The sequence below is a fragment of the Dermacentor variabilis genome, chromosome 7, assembly GCF_050947875.1.
Source record: "Dermacentor variabilis isolate Ectoservices chromosome 7, ASM5094787v1, whole genome shotgun sequence".
NCBI classification, from domain to species: Eukaryota; Metazoa; Arthropoda; class Arachnida; order Ixodida; family Ixodidae; genus Dermacentor; species Dermacentor variabilis.
In genome coordinates this window covers 155,480,158-155,497,350 of record NC_134574.1, presented here as the reverse complement: position 1 = coordinate 155,497,350, position 17,193 = coordinate 155,480,158, and the positions used below count along the sequence as shown (strand labels likewise).

The window sequence follows — 17,193 nt, the reverse complement described above, 5'->3', positions numbered from 1 at the left end:
TCTTCTGAGTGGCAATGAAGCTGGTGTGCATAAAACAATTTGCAATCACAGCTGGACACGTTGTCACCTATGTGGCAAACACCATCTCAAACGCCATGAACAAGTCCAAGTCAGTAGGACTTTTGACCTGGAGATGCAGCAGCAGACACTCAATCGACCTCTCTCTGTAGGCGCACTTGACGCTGCGAATGATGCCTTGGTCGAGCGGCTACAGCACAGAAGTGCAGTTTGGTGGGGAAAAAGAAAAGCGTACATTTCAGAGCTCCACCTCATCAACCATTTCTGAGTGCAGAGAGAATGGAGGCCTTGATGTTGAAAAGTGTAGATGGTGAATCGCACGCAATTCCAAATTCGTCAGCGATCTCCACCTTCTTCCTGCCCTTTTTCAGCCTGTGCGCAATAATGGCAGCCTTATCTTGTAGCGCAGAAAACTTACGCAGTTTGGCTGGAAGCGACGTCTTAGCAGGCTGGCAAAGTCGGCGGTCTGATCACCACACACACAGCTGAGGCACTCAACCACCATACACACACACAATTACGTGCACGGTACACAAAGCACAAAGCCGGAAAGCATCATTGGGGTCTTCCCATGTGGATGTAGATTTCGCTAATTCGCAATTATGAATCAGCATGCCACACAGGCAGTTCCGCTTCACATTAGCCCATTCCATGATGGCACACAGGGTATAAATGTGCCTATTGCAAGGTTACCTCTGCTTTATTTTGTAATCTTTTCCTACTTAAAAAAAATGTATATTACATTTCTGGTCAGGACACTGAGCAGTACTAGCGTCCGTTGCAAAGGATAAACCACGGTCATCAAAGCTGTCGCCAGTTGCAAGGTGCAACTACTTCACTGTTGTTCTTTTGTAAACAAAAATGGCGGCAACCATACAAGCATGCTGTGGTGGTAGTTTACACAATTTAAGGACCCAACCAATGCATTTGAGTAGTTTTGGAGACTTAGCATTACAGGAGTAGATAATATGCAGACTGTGGTTTCATAAATTTTGTTAATGCAGGATTGCTGTAAAAGAAAGTTTTGTTGTCACGAGATATGAAATACATAAAAAATATTTCGTTGTAGCAAGAATGTCGTTACCTCGGGATTTCGCTATTGCGGGTTTCGACTATAAAATCAACGAGGCGTAACAAATGAAAAATTCGAGAAGTTTTAAGGAACCTGGAGGGCTTTCAAGGCCTTGAAGATGGCAGTTTCACATGCAAGAGCTTTCCAAGGGTTTCAAGGATGACAACAAACCCCATGTAACCCCTCACCTGTCCCATAGAGTCAGCCGGTGTCTTGCGCTTGCCGATACTGGGAGCCAAATGGCCGGGGGCCAGCGTTGTCACCTCTCGTGTGGGTTGCACTGGTTGCTTGACCTGACGCAAACAAAAGAGCCGGAAAGGTAAAAAATGCATAAGGGGCACCTTGAACTAATGCATGGTAGATAAATCTAGGGGGGGAAAAAAAAAAGGAAAAAGCGATCCGCCACCTTTACTACACCCGCCTATGTGCCGCACATGCAGACAAGGGCAGTGGCTCGCGCTTTTATTTCTTTTCCAGGATTTCGTGTTTTTTTTTCTTTCAGTGCAGAGACCCAGTACCCAGATTTGATTGTTGTAACCAATAACGTAGCCTGGGAGCATTACAGTGAGCGGTTTATTTTAACACAGAATGCACTGAAGTTCACAGTGCCATAGTTGCTCATGGTTACATTTGAGTGTTGTTAAACCGGTAATGCTATAAGTGGGTTCAACTGTACTACTGGTATTCTGTCAAGTTAAAACGTTTTTATTGCTATCCCCTCTGTTTTCTTTTTTCTATGCGAACAAGTCACAACAACTATCGGTTAAACCAATAAAATTTTCTTGGCACTTGAATATCGTTATAAGTGGGTTGGACAGTATTTGCCATCCCATTCTTATGATGGGTAAAGTACTGCTGAAGAAATATGCAGAAGCACTAACTCGTCATTACTGCCTACAGTTGGACTGATAAACCTTCGGTCATTTCGAGTGAGTGCACATTGCTTTACAGAGTGGTACTGATAGCAGCGACAACTGGGTGTTCCAAGAAAACACTTGAAATGAGTATTAGTATTTCAAAAGCAGTCATAGTTTTCTTTCCATTATAAAAAAAAAGAAATGAAACAAATGACATTAGCAGAAACTGCCAGGACAGCAGCACCTGCTTGGACAGCAGCACCACTGCAGATCTTGGCAATTTCTACTTAACCGTAGCATTATGTTCACAACTCCTAGTACTAACCTGGGAAATGCCATCCTCTGTACTGCAGGAAACAGGGGGCTTCACCTGTCGAACCAGCCATGTTTGTTCCCGCAGGTCTGTTGCGATGTTCTGCAATAAATGACACGAGATGTGCTTGATCAACTTGCCCTGAAAATCGAAAGGAAGGTGCCGAACAAGCGGCAAGAGTATGCCCCTGATGAAAGCAGCTTGGAGCTGCTTTCATCAGTTTTTAAAAACATACTACAGGCGCCAATATGAGGTAGCATCAAAATTCTTCATGCCTAAACAATAACCAATGCCTTTATTACGGTACCTCTGAGACATCACATGTGCCGCCGCCACACCCCATTCCAGCAGTCTTTACTATCTCCTATGTAGATGTATGACGTAGATGTATGAGCCGAGAACATGAATGATAGCGAGGAGCCTTTGTTTATCAGGCTCACTGTGTGCTGATCCCTTATAATTACCACACTAGGCCTATTTGCCAAGCAGTGAAATTTAAAATTTGTAAATACAGTCAAATCTCGATAATTTTCGATAACCTTAAAGGTTGTTCGAATCAAAATAAAGACTTGTTCTTGAAGCCTTCATGTACCATAGCACGATGCACGAATGGTGCGAGTCGTGAAATATCTAGGCATGCAAGCACACAGCGAGTGAGGACCACAAAACTCCCCGTGCTAACCAACGCTCGCTTCCCGATAACGGCAGAAAATGAAAGTTCAAAGAGCGGGCTAAACTGGCGCTGGGCCGGCAGGACTGGTGTGGAGACACGCACATGCGGACACTGTCGAAGGTGAAGGAGTTACAACGGAGTTGAAAGAGAGGGTGAGGGGAGTGTAGTAGCGAGCAAGGGAGGGGGGGAAGCGGATTTGCTTTCCCACCAGCTTGCTGGATGGCACTAATTACCTCTGCCACCTACCACCACTGAAGCAGCGGAGTTGCCGAGGCCATGTTTTAATGCGACAGCATTAAGGGCCCCGTGTCACAGAAACTCCGGCGTCAGTGTCCCGCGTCCAGCACCGGACGTCGTCTCGGCAAAAAGAAGTGCGAACCACAGATACTCAACCACGCTGGCCCTCCATGAGGTGTGCAAGAAAATTACTGAACTAATTGAATTTCTCAAGGTAAAACACACAGAAAAATCGTAAAGTACGACTTACGCACAAGCTACAGACATGATAGCATCGGACTGTAATTTGAATATACGAGAAAACATAATTCTGTTACACAAAAACTTAAAAAATAAAACAACCCACCACAAACCCCTTTTCAAGCGATTCTATGTTTTATAGAGTGGCCGTGGCCTCCTAGGTTTGCATGCACAGATCTCAAGGGCCATAAAGCGGTGCGTCTGGTTCCTTGCAACACCTGCAGATGGCACTCGCCTCCGCCGCATCGCAGTCCATGCAGAAGGCTGCGTTTCTACCAGAAAGCTCGTCTTCGTGCACAGCATTCACCGCTAGTGTTTCCCGGCAAACACTACGGTTACATAAGCCGCAGTTGCCAGGAAGCATGAGAAGCAGTCAGGCATCTTTGAACACTATTGCGTTCCACTCTTATAGGCAAAGCTTAAGTGTACTCCAATTTTTTTTCCTTCATCTGCTGACAGATCAGCACGGTGTTTACGTTCTTCATCATGCATTCTTAACATGAATCATGTCAAGATGACAAAGTCGTTGACACTGATCATAATCATATTGGTGTGTTCCCTTCCGTTACGACGTTGCCGCATACAAACGACAAGAAGAATGAGGTGTTGGGTGTCGCCTTCGTGTCCTTGTATTCAGGGCCTGTCTTGTACAGAATCAGGTATGGCGCACTATCTCTAACAACCTTTCCATCGGGGCGTCTCGGTTAAAAAGCGTCATTGTATATATATAAAAAAAAGTGCGAGCGAGACCAACTAAGCCAACCAAAACAAGCACGAGCGAGAGCTGACGCGAGGCCCGATTTCTCCCATGGCGCACATTTTACCACAAGTGTGGCTTTTTACCGGCGCACATTTTACCACAAGTGTGTACCACAAGTTTACCACAACCCTTTCCTCTATGATGGTGTCAGAGCAATACTGATCGGAGATGCTGCCACGTGATTTGTCGAAGTGTGGTATGTTCAAATTAACCGTTACAAATGCTTGCGCGTTTGAATTACCGGGCATTTTCGCCTATTGGAATACACATAACCTTGACGGGACCACGGCGTCAGTTCAAGTAAACCGGAAGTACGAATTAAGCGTGTTCAAATTAATGAGATTCGACTGTATTTCCCTGCACCGAGGAGGGAAGGTGTGATACGATGAAATTGTGTTTACACTTGCCCTGGCACATGATTTTTGTGGGATACTACACATGGGATACATGCAGATTTTATTAACAATCCTTTGCATAGTTTTCAGACTACTGTGATTTTTTTTAGCCGATATCTGTTGCTCGAAGCTGAATACATTTAGTGCACACGGACGCCCTGCGTCCTGTCCCTTCTGTCTCGCAGCTGCCACGGAGGCAACACTAGACCACCACCTCAGAAGCTGTTCGGGCCTACCGACGGCCAGTGCCCGCCACCTATAAAGCTTGGACCAGCACCTTGGCCATCCGCCCGACCTTCGCTAGTGGACAGTCTTTTGTACCGGCTGCTTCTGGATTTTATCAAAAAAAAAACAGGCCTTTACATATTCATTTGAATTATGCCACAAGGTGTACTTGTGCAATTAAAAAAAAAAAAGAATAACCCTCTGCCATCCTTTCACTAACAGAAGAATCCAAACACAACGTTCGAAGACAGACGAATGAAAAATTTTTCTCGTACAGAACTTATTTTTCCGTAAAACTGTTGAATGAGCCCAAAATTGTAAACTTCATGGGAAATGTAGGAGAGGTGGCAGGCACGACAAGAGGGGGAAAAAAATGGGTGCCCACCAGATGCTCAAAGCTAGGCGACAGGAAGCTGTTGTAGCAGAGTAGAAGGCGGTCGCCAGTGGGGCAGAAGGCGGCGGCCAGGATGGCCACTGGCTGTGGCTTGGGTGCCTTGCCATTCTGGGTCTCAGTGGCCACCTGCACGGTGAACTTGGGCTGCACGGGCGTCCTGCAGCGCCTGCAACAGTGGTGCCATGGTTAACGACAAGGGCCTTTCAATACAGCAGAAACCTTTGCTGGCAACTTCCGTCAATGCTACACACGCAGAGTGCGCCCCCAATTTGTTCCAGTAGGCAAAGCTAACTTAGTCTAAGAAGACAGCTTCTTTTCAGCATACTGATGTGCACCTAATCAATCAATCAATTCATGGTTATTTGCAACAAGGATGTGAGAACAGCAGGAGAAAAAGCTGTGCTAGCAGCCTGAAGGGTCCTGGCTTTCTCTTGTATATATGGGACAAAACAGCTGTGGTCACGACATAACAGGCAAGGTTATGCATACTGAAATACAAGAAAACACTGAAATATACAAAAACACATGTCAACAAATTTGGAAATTACTAACATGTTTCTTAGGTCTTTGAAAGTAACAGTATCAAGGTCAAAGCTCTTTTCCCCCAAAAATTGACATTGTTTGCACAATGTACCAAATGTAGCACCAACTGTGACACCAAAGTAAACCGAAAGGTTATTGTACTACCTTTTCTTCAAGACCCATAGAACCTTAATAGCCCTGCATTTATCTCGCTTTTCACTGTAATCCTCTGAGGGCCACTGCTGCACTTGTACAGTGGCCCAGCTGCACAAAGAATGTCCATTTTTAGAAAGAAATTCCCACAAGCAATACCCTGGATGTGCCACTAGTAGTTTTAAAGGATCTTAAAAAGATATCTTATTGCGATGGCAATAATATGGACACTCCAGATACATTTCCGCCATCGGTGTTGCCGTGATGTTCCGTACAAAGTCCAAGTGCAATGACATTGCACCTGCATGCTGTATGCCGTGAGTGGGAGTGAAAGCGAGCGAGGTTGAGCTGAGAGGAATGGCTGCTCAATCTTGCACGCACAAGGGAGCGAGGCGAGGAGGAAGCATGCCATCTTCCATCACGCGCAAGGCAGCAGGGGGGTGTTCTACTCCGGCAGCAGTTGTGTATGGCGCAGCTGAGTGGGCCCTACCATGAAAGTGATATGTGGTGGGCAAAGACTCTAGGTGTGCTGTGGGCTTTGTCTCCAATGTGTTCTCGCTGCTTATTTCACATTGAAGCAAGAGGCAGCACGAAGGGCAATTTGCTCGCTGCTGCTGCCGCTTTTCCTCATGCCAACGTTTTGACAGCGCATGTCAGTGGTCATCGAAAGAGATCTGTTCGTGTTTGCGTATACACGCATGATACCATGCTTGTTACTTTAGCTAGTCAGCAAATGTTTACAAGTTTATACAGCCGATAAAAACTATCACCCTAACCCGGACACGGGAAATACAAGTGGATCACACAGTATCTTACCCGTTCAGCTGCAGTTCAAATATATGCAGGGCACCGGACTTGGTCACTGCTGAGAGGTGTGCCGTCTGCAAGAAAACAGTCTAAGGCTCGATACCAGTACAGCAACAACAAAAAAAGACACTATGCCCCCGCAAAGGCTGTCCCGTACCTTGCTGTTCTCTGATGTATGTGAAATGCTGATGTGTACTGCTTCCTCCGAGAGCACAAAGTTGGCCAATGAGCTCGAACTGGCTCCTTTCTCAAGGTGCCTGCAATGTTCCAAGACCATCTGGCACTGAGAGATGCGCAACAATGCATGAAGGCCACTGTTATGTCACTGCAGCGATTATGAATCAGTACTGCTGTAATGCATTGGGGCTCTTCCCAGGAAGAATGACTGGTTGATAAGCAGTCCAAGGGCACAGCAGCGATCATGGAACCCTGGATGTTGGTGCATAGCATTCCTTGAGGCCTTAAGGGTTTGGGACCTATTCAGGCCGTATCGAATTCTCATTTACAGGATGGTCCTTTGTTGCTGGGCAAGAAGTGGGCAAAATACTTTGTAAAATTTAACTGAATCTTTATTTCTGCATTAAAAGCCTAAAGGTAATAAGCAGAAATTACAGTCAGTACATAAAGAACACATGCTTCTTCTCGAGCAGCTGCTTCATTTTAAAGATGCCTACCTCTGTCCAAAAGCTACATCATGTTTTCCTAGCACTGCTGATGCTGCCACGTAGTTGATGCTTCTTTCTTTCTAGTGACATTATGCGATCATGCTCCAAAGACATGCCACAAAAGGTGTCTTTTTGTTCATTGCGAAGCTACTATATGAGGAGACTTGGGCTTCCACCTCACCAGTGATGACTGCATTTGAGCAGTGCTTGTGTAACTGATGTAAATAAAACATTCTACACTCTGATAAGTACGGTGGTTTTTACGGGAACTGGCCGTTAGCTACGCCTGGTTATAGTGCAAACAACATCCCTTTGTTTCACAACACTCACTTGCCTCGTTCATCCACGCGGACAACTAAATACTGCAGGACAGTAGGGACCCTTTCATGTGAAATGTTGCACCATCAACACGAAAACCTCCTCAGGTAGCGACCAGGAATGAGATTCGCGCAGAACACATTCGTCATGACAATCACAATGACATCACTCATCAATACTGGCAAAGCTTCGTTGCTATTGCCACTCCCAACAGCTTGTGGCTTTGCTGCCTGCAAAAAGTCGTAACCGAAACATGCTCAGACTGTGGCATTTACGTTGCACAAGTGGATAATCTCAATTTTGCACTGTCAGGCAATGCAGACCATATGCTCACCCAGGACAGTGTTCACCTCTCCAATTAGTCCACCATGGCCTCAAAGCCCCCCTCTTTGCCTCGGTCAAACATGCACAAATGTTGCTTGCCTACAGCGATGTGCCATGTGTACAGCCTGATACAGCGAAAACATGCTCCACATAGCTGCTGCTTTGTGACGTTTCTGTAACACACCATTCATGAGATACTGCGCACTCTACACAAACAAAAGGAAATTGGCTGCGTGATGCCCAAGCGTACAGTTCTTTCTCTCTACCCAACATTCTTTTAAACAAGGCACACAGACGAACTCACCATGCACTCACTTGCCGATCGTTGGCTGCGCAAGTCAGAAAGTAGGTCCTCCCTTCACCGGTCTTGCTGGGCACAAACACAGGCAAAATCTGTCTCACCTCGGTTACGTGACCTGTGAACTTCTGCTCAGCAGAAGAGAGGGAAGAAACAGGCAAAAGTAGGTTTAATTCTGGCCCAACGATTCGCTGGCACAAACTCGACTGATTCGTGTGCGACCAGTCCCACATCGGTGCAGAGAGCCTATGAGGATATCCTTGCAGCACTGTTATAAATTGGACTGTTGTGCAGCAAGGTCGTCTCATTTGTGCTCTTCGGCAACCTAAATATCTAAGCCATGTGTAGCTACATGCAGAAGTTCCTTCTGTACATAAAGAAGGAAGAAGAAGTACAAGATTTCTAACTGCAATGCAAGCACGTCCAAGAAAGATGTGCTCTGTGTCTTCAAATGCTACACTGCAGTGAAATTTGGAAGCCTCTTCAAAGCAATTAAATAACAGGTTCCAAAGTCGCAGCCGGTCGGAGCCATAGATTTGTGTAGCACAGAACAATAACGAAGCACAAGACATTCATAAGTGGCCTTGGTAAGAATGGGTCAGAGTGAAGCAGATGAGTGGGATTTCATTAAGTCTTAAGTTAAAGATTTAGGTATTTCGTGAGTAAGCCTGAGCGCGTGCCGTTTATCTTAACCAACCTATGGTCATGGTGCGTGCAAAAGGCACAATGCAATCGCACTGACAAAGATAAGCACTGCGATAGTTTCTGTGTAGCTTATGCAGATTGGATGGGATCCGCACATAGAAAAAAAAGAAAGAAAAATGAAAACTCGTAAAGCTCACGGCATACACACATATATGTGACATTGAATAGCTGTTTCCACAGTGCTGCTAACAGGTTACGAAAATGGGCACTTCAGGAGTACCCCAAGTACCAGCCTAGTATAAACAGCCATTATGTAAGCCAGTAAAATTGTGACCTATTTTTAGGACACTTTGTTAAAACCTTTCAGAGACAACTTGTCACCAGCATTGTATTTGCGAACTTGTAACAAACTGCACTTGCTACTGTGCTTGCAGGCACTAAAAGGAAGCATCGTCCATTGCGTAGGCAAAAAACTTGACGCAATGGTACGTAACAAATTTTACGTACCATTACGATTGATTTTGTGTCTACATTCCACCACTTGATACTGCTGCTTGCTGTGAGTACTGTGTTGGCATCGACGGCAGCAACAGCATAGACACTGTGACGATCGGCTTTCCATTTACTGCAAATAAAGAGAGTGAGGTCTAGTGTGGCTTGCTTGCGGGTAAAGGTGGTTCAATTTGCTAATTATGCATGAAAAAGATACTTGCAAGATCAAACGATCAATGACAGAGTACTTACTTGAATGTAGGCCAATACTTCATTTAGAAAGATCCTGTACAAACCTCAGGGGTAGGCTTAGAATCGAGAATGCTGTTTAGCCTCACACTTTACGTCACCTCTCAGTCACAATGCGGCGGTAAAAATGGAGCAAACTTTTCAATAGTGCAGCGAAGCAGGTGTCTTCATTGTATAGCAAAAAGGTCGGCACCATGAAGTTAAAAAGATGTTCCTGATTTTTATCAGGAGAAATAGGGTGTAACCTTTGACCATAATGAAAGGGATATTGCAGGCAAAGGTTGGGGAGGTCATGAAGGTTTGAGGTGTTGCTTGGAAATAGTTGAGACTCCAGTCTATTTTCATATGTTAATAAACCTTACTACAAGTTCTTTATGCAGTCGAATGCCTATATTTTGTTTGGCTTATATGTGAGGAAAGTTTTTTTCTTCCTGACCTTCCCTTGTGCATATGGTAACTATTTATTCATTTGAATACCTTCAGGGCCCGTAGGGCATTACAGAAGGGAGTGGTGACAATAAATACCAAAGAACACAATACAAAAACAGGTAACATATTCAAGCACATATTGAAAGTCACTGGGACCTGTAACGGATAAGGTGGAGGTGGGCAAGTGGTTCCAATCATTACAAGTTTGAGGAACGAAAGAATGAAAATGTAGGTTAGTGTGAAATCGAGGAACAAGCACTTATGACGATGGTCAATACAAAATGATATGAATGAATAACGGGACAGTAATTCTTGCTTAAGATGCGGGTTATGTAAGTAAATCCTATGACATAGGGAGAGACATGCTATTTTCCTACGGAAGGAAAGGGACGGAAGCCACAACATTGTTTTCATAGATGAAACACTGGAAAGATCGGAGGAGTTAGAAAGAATGAAGTGTGCCCTGTGATTTTGTACAGCTTCAAGGTGACTAACAAGACTTTCAGTAAATGGATCCCGCACAGCTGATGCACATTCTGGTTTGATTGGAACAAAAGTTTTATAAAGAAGGTGTTTGAGAGAAGGGGCCATTGAAAAGTTACGGTACAGGGACCCAAGCATGCAGTTAGCATTATTAACAACATACAGTAGTTGATGTGTGGTTGCCAAGACAGGTTGAAATTAATGTGGATCCCTAAGTACTAGAGGATGCGTTGTACAGGAAGCAGTATTGCTATCAGGAAGCATAAAAAGTTTTGACAAGCTAGGCACAAAAACGCATGCATGCAAAGCCCTGAATTTCAGGTTCGAGCTCTGCACAGTACTTGTAACAATATGCATACCTTTTGACCTTGCTTGAGGAAACACTCCAGTGAACGATGTGTTGGTCATCAGAAACACTGAACAGTGAGTCTGAGTTGGCGTGCCATGAAACGCCATTTACAGCTGCTGTGTGGCCTCCTGTCTGAAAATTTCCAACACAGTTTTGCCATGTGACAGAAAAGCCCGGGAGCTTTCAAATTGTACAAGAAATGCTACACGCAGAACTACAGGGCAGGACCTCCATCAGCACATGTTGACGCCAACATACGAACATTTGGAAAAAAGGCTCACTGGGCTTGACCTTCAATAAAGCAGCGATACCACTGAGGCATCTCTTGGTCAGTACACCTTTCTAGCTAACCTGAGATTGTGCAGCCACAGTTTTTATAGCTTCCTCAGTGTGCCAACAGTAGAACTTTTCCACTCTTAGAGGAGCTCATATACATGCAATGTAGGACACATTTCTGTTATGCACTCCATCATACTGTCAAGTCTAGACAGACGGAAAAGCAGCTGCTGTCAACCACTGTTTCCTCGGACTAGTCCTGCCAAAGCATATATTGATCACATCAGAATAATGCATTGACTTGCTATGATCCAAATAGAAGTGGATAACAATACTGAAAACACGAATCACTGTGTGACACACATTGCTGATGCAGATATAACGGAAACCGTCACAATCGCGACAACAAATTACAAACGGTTAACAGCGAAACGACGCGTTATTGATATTCATAGCTAACACTCGCTCGCGGGAAAATGTGCGTAAGCTGGTCGCTTACGAGCTCGCTGTGTAGATCTCCTCTGGTGAGGCTGTACAGCAGAACGGTTCCCTCGGCTGTCCCCATCGCCAAGAGGCTGGCTTCAGACAAGGCATCGGCAGCATCGTCGCTTGTTTTTTGCCGCTTTCTCTTCTTGTGCGTCGCCTGCAGAACAGAAACTCACGCATGACACAACCTGGCGGTACCGCCGCGGCACACACAATGTTCACCTAAAACGCCTAGCTCACATAATTGGGCAAACGCAACAATCAAAAGGTAACGCGCGGTCGACGGGGCCAACGGGACCCCCTTAGCAGTAAACCTGCGCACGCACTTTCACGGCGCTCGGGGAGAGCACATGGCCGCGGTGACAACTTAAGCCGGATAAACCAAGGCATCTCGTCACGCGCACAGGTGATCGGTGCTACGTGTCGGCACCGACACTGCTTCAAAGGTGACAATCAACGCAGCGGTGGCACCCCAATGCGCTACTTGCAGAGAAATCACGTTTTCCGGGGTTGTCACACCGACAGGCCGCACTTACGAAGCCCTGCCGCGTAGGTCCCCAGGACAGGCAAGTGCACTTTGCGGAGAGGTGCGCGCTCGGCGTGTACTCTTGCTTCAGTCTACCCGTTGACGTGTCCCATAACTTTAACCGGCCATCGGAGCTGGAATGCGCCAAATACTCTCCGCTGTCCGAAACAGCGACTGCTTCGACGAGAGACGCCATGTTTTAGCTCGGTTACACGTGAACCCAAAAGAAGGCATCGCGCATGCGTCGGCCCCCGCTTGTTTTCGATGTCAGCGCCTGCCGCACGAAGTGGTCGTGGGTGTTACTCCTTTAATATAATTTCAAATGCCTTAACGTCTTGATGAATATTAACTTCACATTCAAGTTTTAAGTGACAAAAAAATATGAACTGGCGATTTTGTTTTTAAAGAACTGTTTTACTTCAGAGTTAACAATCTTGGATGCCAAAGTTAGGCTTAAGTATAAGCAGGGAAAAGTTTTCTTTCCCCTTAATTTATTTCATACATGGCAGCATGCATGGCGTGCTAGCACATAGGGAAAGCGAGAGCCATTATAAAGGGACACAATAAAGGACGGTCCAACCGCTGCTTCGTTCTTGAAGAAATGTTTTAGCAAGATCACATTTTATGGCCAGGATCGTTGCCACTGTTCCTTGCCTGGTTTTCAATAGGGAAATATGCCATGTTGTCTTCGGCTAGACCTGTCCTTAGTGTGCAAACAAGGAGGCTAATTGAAGCAGCGCATTTATATCTGACACGTACACGCACACACAGAAAGGACATACACAGGCGCTGTTTGTTCTTTCTAGTGTGCGTGTACGTGTCAGATGTAAGTGCGCTGCTTCGATATATCATGGCGCACCATATAATAGCCCATCAGTATGTTTTAAGAAGGCTAAGGCGTCATATGGTTGCTTCCGTCGTTTGCTGTACAGAAAAGCATGGCCTTAGAGATTTACATTCGACAGTCGCTGGTGGTTGTGATGTGCGAGCAAGATGAAAATCTACGCGAACAATTGAACGGTTCGGACCATAAAATGCGACCTATCTGAGTAATAACAGAGCAGCGGTAACTCCAAAGCCTTTCTTTTATGATGTACAGATTAAAAAATCCGGACCAACACTCTTAAAAATGTTTGCACCCATTGGTGATCATCTTGTCCGACAACAAAAATCGTGATCTGCCTTGCCTACGTTTGCTTTCTTGAAAACTCTGCGCTTGCTACTTTTCTGTCGAGAATGCTATGTCACACAGATAACGCGCTTCCCGTTCGTTATCGTTCGGGCGCGCGGCGTTAATTAAATGCAAGCGAGGCATATGACTATTATTCTTGCGGGTCAAGATAAACCCCAAAGGGCGCAAACTTTCTTTAGAGTGAATAAGAAAGCAGCCAAAGCGCAAAATCTTTTTTTATTTTAATAATAATAATAATAATAATAATAATAATAATAATAATAATAATAATAATAATAATAATAATAATAATAATAATAATAATAATAATAATAAAGCTTTAATGAGAAAAGCCGTCATGACTGCGCTTGGTCTGCCTGTGACTCCGTCAAACGACATGTTGTTACGACTGGGTGTGCATAATACTTTAGATGAAATTGCCGAGGCTCAGCGTACGGCACAGAGCAGAGCGGTTGCTATAGGTGCACCAGCGAGTAGGTATATTTTAGAGTCAATCGAAGAATCGGTGGCTGTGTCGCACGATGGGCCGCCCGTACACGAGTTGAACGTGAACCTTAGGGCCAATATCATGGTTCGTCCGTTTCCGCGGAATGTGATAAACCTCCCCCTGCCACATACTAAATTAAATGGGCCACGTGGGGTTACATTAAGGCTTCTGCAGACTCGAACGTAACCCGGTCACCACGAATAAAATTAATCCGGAACTGCGGGGCTTCAGTCTGTTGTAGTAAGTGTGGGGGTTTGCTCGATTTAGAACGCATGCTTTGGCGCTGCTTGGCGTTGGCCGGTGATGGTTCTCGAGGTGAACAGTGGTGGCGTCGGATGCTGCACAGTGAAGTGCTGGCGGAGCAACTCAGGGCTGTCCAGAGGCCCGTGTGACGGCAGAGGGGCTCGGCCTATCTGTCCCGACGTGGGAGCGGCCCGCATCAGTCCCAGACTGATCCATCAGGACCTAAATAAAGTTCTTCACACCATACCATCGTCAATTGTGTCCTAAGAAAAAAAAAAAACGCACGTCTCTGTAGTTTCCTGGTAACCTCCATCGAAGAAATAACACTCTAAATAAATTGCACCATGCTTACTCCAGAGGGTTTGAGCTTTTTCAGAGTGCATTTTTCGGGGCTAGCTACACCTCAAAAGGCGCAAACATTTTTTAGAGTGCGTGTAGAAAACAAGACACATAAACTGCGCTCTTATAGAAAAGATGCACCATTTGGGCGCCATCTCGTCCGACAACGATAATCATCATCTGCCCTGCTTGCGTTTGCTTTCTCGAAAACTCAGCACTCGCTACTTTCCTATGGAGAATGTTGCGTCACGCTGATAACGTGCAAGCCGCTCGTGACTTGGAAGTACCGGGCGCGTCAGCTTTAAAGGGCAACTCCGGTGATTTTTCGATCTCCACGGATATTAATAAAATTTTGATTATATATGCGTTCTCTATTGCACTTTTATCTGTGCCAAACAATATGGCTGCAAGTCATTTAGTTTTCCTGAAAATGAATTTTAAAGATTTGTTGCGATCCCGACTCATCTCCTCAGGCTGATCAATGCCTTCGTACTATGTCACTTCACGTACACGATTTCTATGCACAACCGGCTCAGGGCGGAGCGAGACAAGCTCAACGCTCTCATCCGCAAAGTAGACAAGAGGGCTCTAGGGCTACCCATCAAGACCCATACCGAGGATCTCCTTAAGCTGGGGTGCATAACACCGCCGAGGAGATTGCCGAAGCTCAAGAACGCGCACAACTCAGTCGCCTGACCCCCCACAGGGGCAGGTAAACGCATCCTCGAAGAGCTGGGTTTCCACCCTGCGGAATTCCAGACGGTCAGTACCCCGATCCCTAGGTGCATTCGAGGCAAGTTTGTAGTGGCCCCTGTGCCCCGAAACGTCCTTCCCGTCCACAACGAGGGCAGACGCAAGGCCAGAGCAGCAGTCATCCTCAAACAGATCAAGCAACGAGATATTAGAGCAAGCTTCGTCGACACCGCGGAGTACAGCGATGGGAAGACCTTTGCCGTCGTTGTGGTCGACTCCAGCAGCAAGATTTCCAATAGCGCCTCCATTCGCACTTCAGACCTCGGAGTCGCCGAGCAAGCCGCCATCGCCCTCGCCCAGATAGACGGTCGTGGGTCCGATATATTGTGACGTTCGCGTATAATTCATCGCGTCACGACACCGCCGGCTATTCACCATTCTATCTTCTATATGGCCGAGAACCCGCGTTGCCCTTGGACACATTGTTGCCCTCGGCCACACGTTCAACCACTGAATACGCCCGCGACGCGATCGCACACGCCGACCACGCGCGCCAGCTCGCCCGCACCCGTCTCGAGGCCTCGCAGGAGCATCAGAGACGCCTCTATGATTGCCACCATCGCGACGTACAATTTACTCCGGGTTCTCTGGTGCTTCTCTGGTCCCCCATTCGACGTGTGGGCCTTTCCGAAAAGCTGCTGTCTCGCTACACTGGCCCATACCATGTGGTGCGACAAGTGACCGATGTCACGTATGAAGTCATCCCCGCCAGCCTCTCAGCGTCATCGTCGGCTGCAAGTGACATCGTTCACGTGGCGAGACTCAAGCCATATCACACACCTTTCGCCGCGGATGTGTAGATTAAGCACCGGGACGGCGCTTCTACTGCCGGGGGTGATGCTACGGAACAGCCGCCACAGTGTGGCTGCACTGAGGAGAAGGAAGACGACGTGGCCACCGCTTGATATAGCGTCGCCATCATTGCCACCGCTTGTCTACGTGTAAATATATTGTAGACTCGTACGTCAGCTACACGTAACAATATATAGCGATTCCAAAACGGTAGTTAGGGCTTTTCAGAAGGGTTGCATCGCCAAGCAAGCTTCTCGTCTTCTTAGCAACTCGAGTCCATATGCTCTCACGCATCATTCAATCCACTGATTTCCCGCTCACGTAGGGTCGGTTGAGGGTGCTCCCCCGAACCTCAATGAGTCTGTTCACGAGGCCGCGCGTGACCTCACCGACCGCGCTTCCTCTATAAGGAGCGCCGACTCCCCTCCTCCCTAGGGCCACAGGGACGTCCCGCTACTCACAACGAGGGCCGCTGTCTTGTACAGGTTCGAAAAGCCGACGTTCGATTTCGCCTCGCGCGATTGTCCACGCTGCGCGGATGTCGCGGCCTAGGTCAATCTGCAGTCCAATCGCGTGAGGCGAAATCGAACGACGGCTTTTCGAACGTGTACAAGATAGCGGCCGAGGTCATTAAATTCTTCTACATGTCTAGAAGGGTCTTTCCACCCCCTCACCCCAAGTTGAATAGGGCGCAAGCCATTTCGCTTAGACTTCTACAGACCAGCACATATCCGTGTCTGTCCGCTCTCCACGAGGCTTACCCCGACGTGTATCGCGACGACGCCTGTCCGTCCTGCGGGCAGACCTCCACTCCATAGCGCACATGCTCTGGGAGTGCGGGTCGACATACCCGAAGTTCATCATGGAAGAGTGGGACTCGCTTCTGCGTACCCCGCTCTAGAAAAGCAAATGTGCATGGCTGTCCGGCGTGCCCGCGACCGGGCCGGTGGGCTAGACCATGCCGGCCCCGACGTGGAAATGGCCAGGTGCGCGACGAGTTGGCGTCCTCGCCGGACCTGCAATAAAGTTTCTTCACTCACTCACTCACTCACTCACTGGTCACGCTGCATTTGTGAGGTCAGAGACTACACCGCCACCGTCACAGAAATCGTCGCTGAAGTCGTCGCTGTCTGGTTCGGGACGTCTGCAAAAGCCCCCTGTGTCGTGGCATCGTCAACTTC

At 46.9% G+C, this 17,193-nt stretch overlaps 1 protein-coding gene across 1 annotated transcript in view; it reads right to left on the bottom strand.

Annotated features, from left to right (window-relative positions):
- Positions 1–12,441, bottom strand: part of LOC142588231 (WD repeat-containing protein 43) — a 30,105-nt gene extending 17,664 nt beyond the window's left edge. The window contains exons 1-10 of the mRNA XM_075699792.1: positions 12,217–12,441; positions 11,694–11,837; positions 10,929–11,050; positions 9,424–9,541; positions 8,278–8,399; positions 6,824–6,923; positions 6,676–6,740; positions 5,176–5,350; positions 2,273–2,362; positions 1,279–1,383 (exon numbers count right to left, since the gene is read on the bottom strand). Coding sequence (XP_075555907.1) covers positions 1,279–1,383; positions 2,273–2,362; positions 5,176–5,350; positions 6,676–6,740; positions 6,824–6,923; positions 8,278–8,399; positions 9,424–9,541; positions 10,929–11,050; positions 11,694–11,837; positions 12,217–12,402 — 1,227 coding nt within the window. The 5' untranslated portion in view covers positions 12,403–12,441. The remainder of the gene's footprint in view (positions 1–1,278; positions 1,384–2,272; positions 2,363–5,175; positions 5,351–6,675; positions 6,741–6,823; positions 6,924–8,277; positions 8,400–9,423; positions 9,542–10,928; positions 11,051–11,693; positions 11,838–12,216) is intronic.
- Between the last annotated feature and the right edge of the window lie 4,752 nt (positions 12,442–17,193).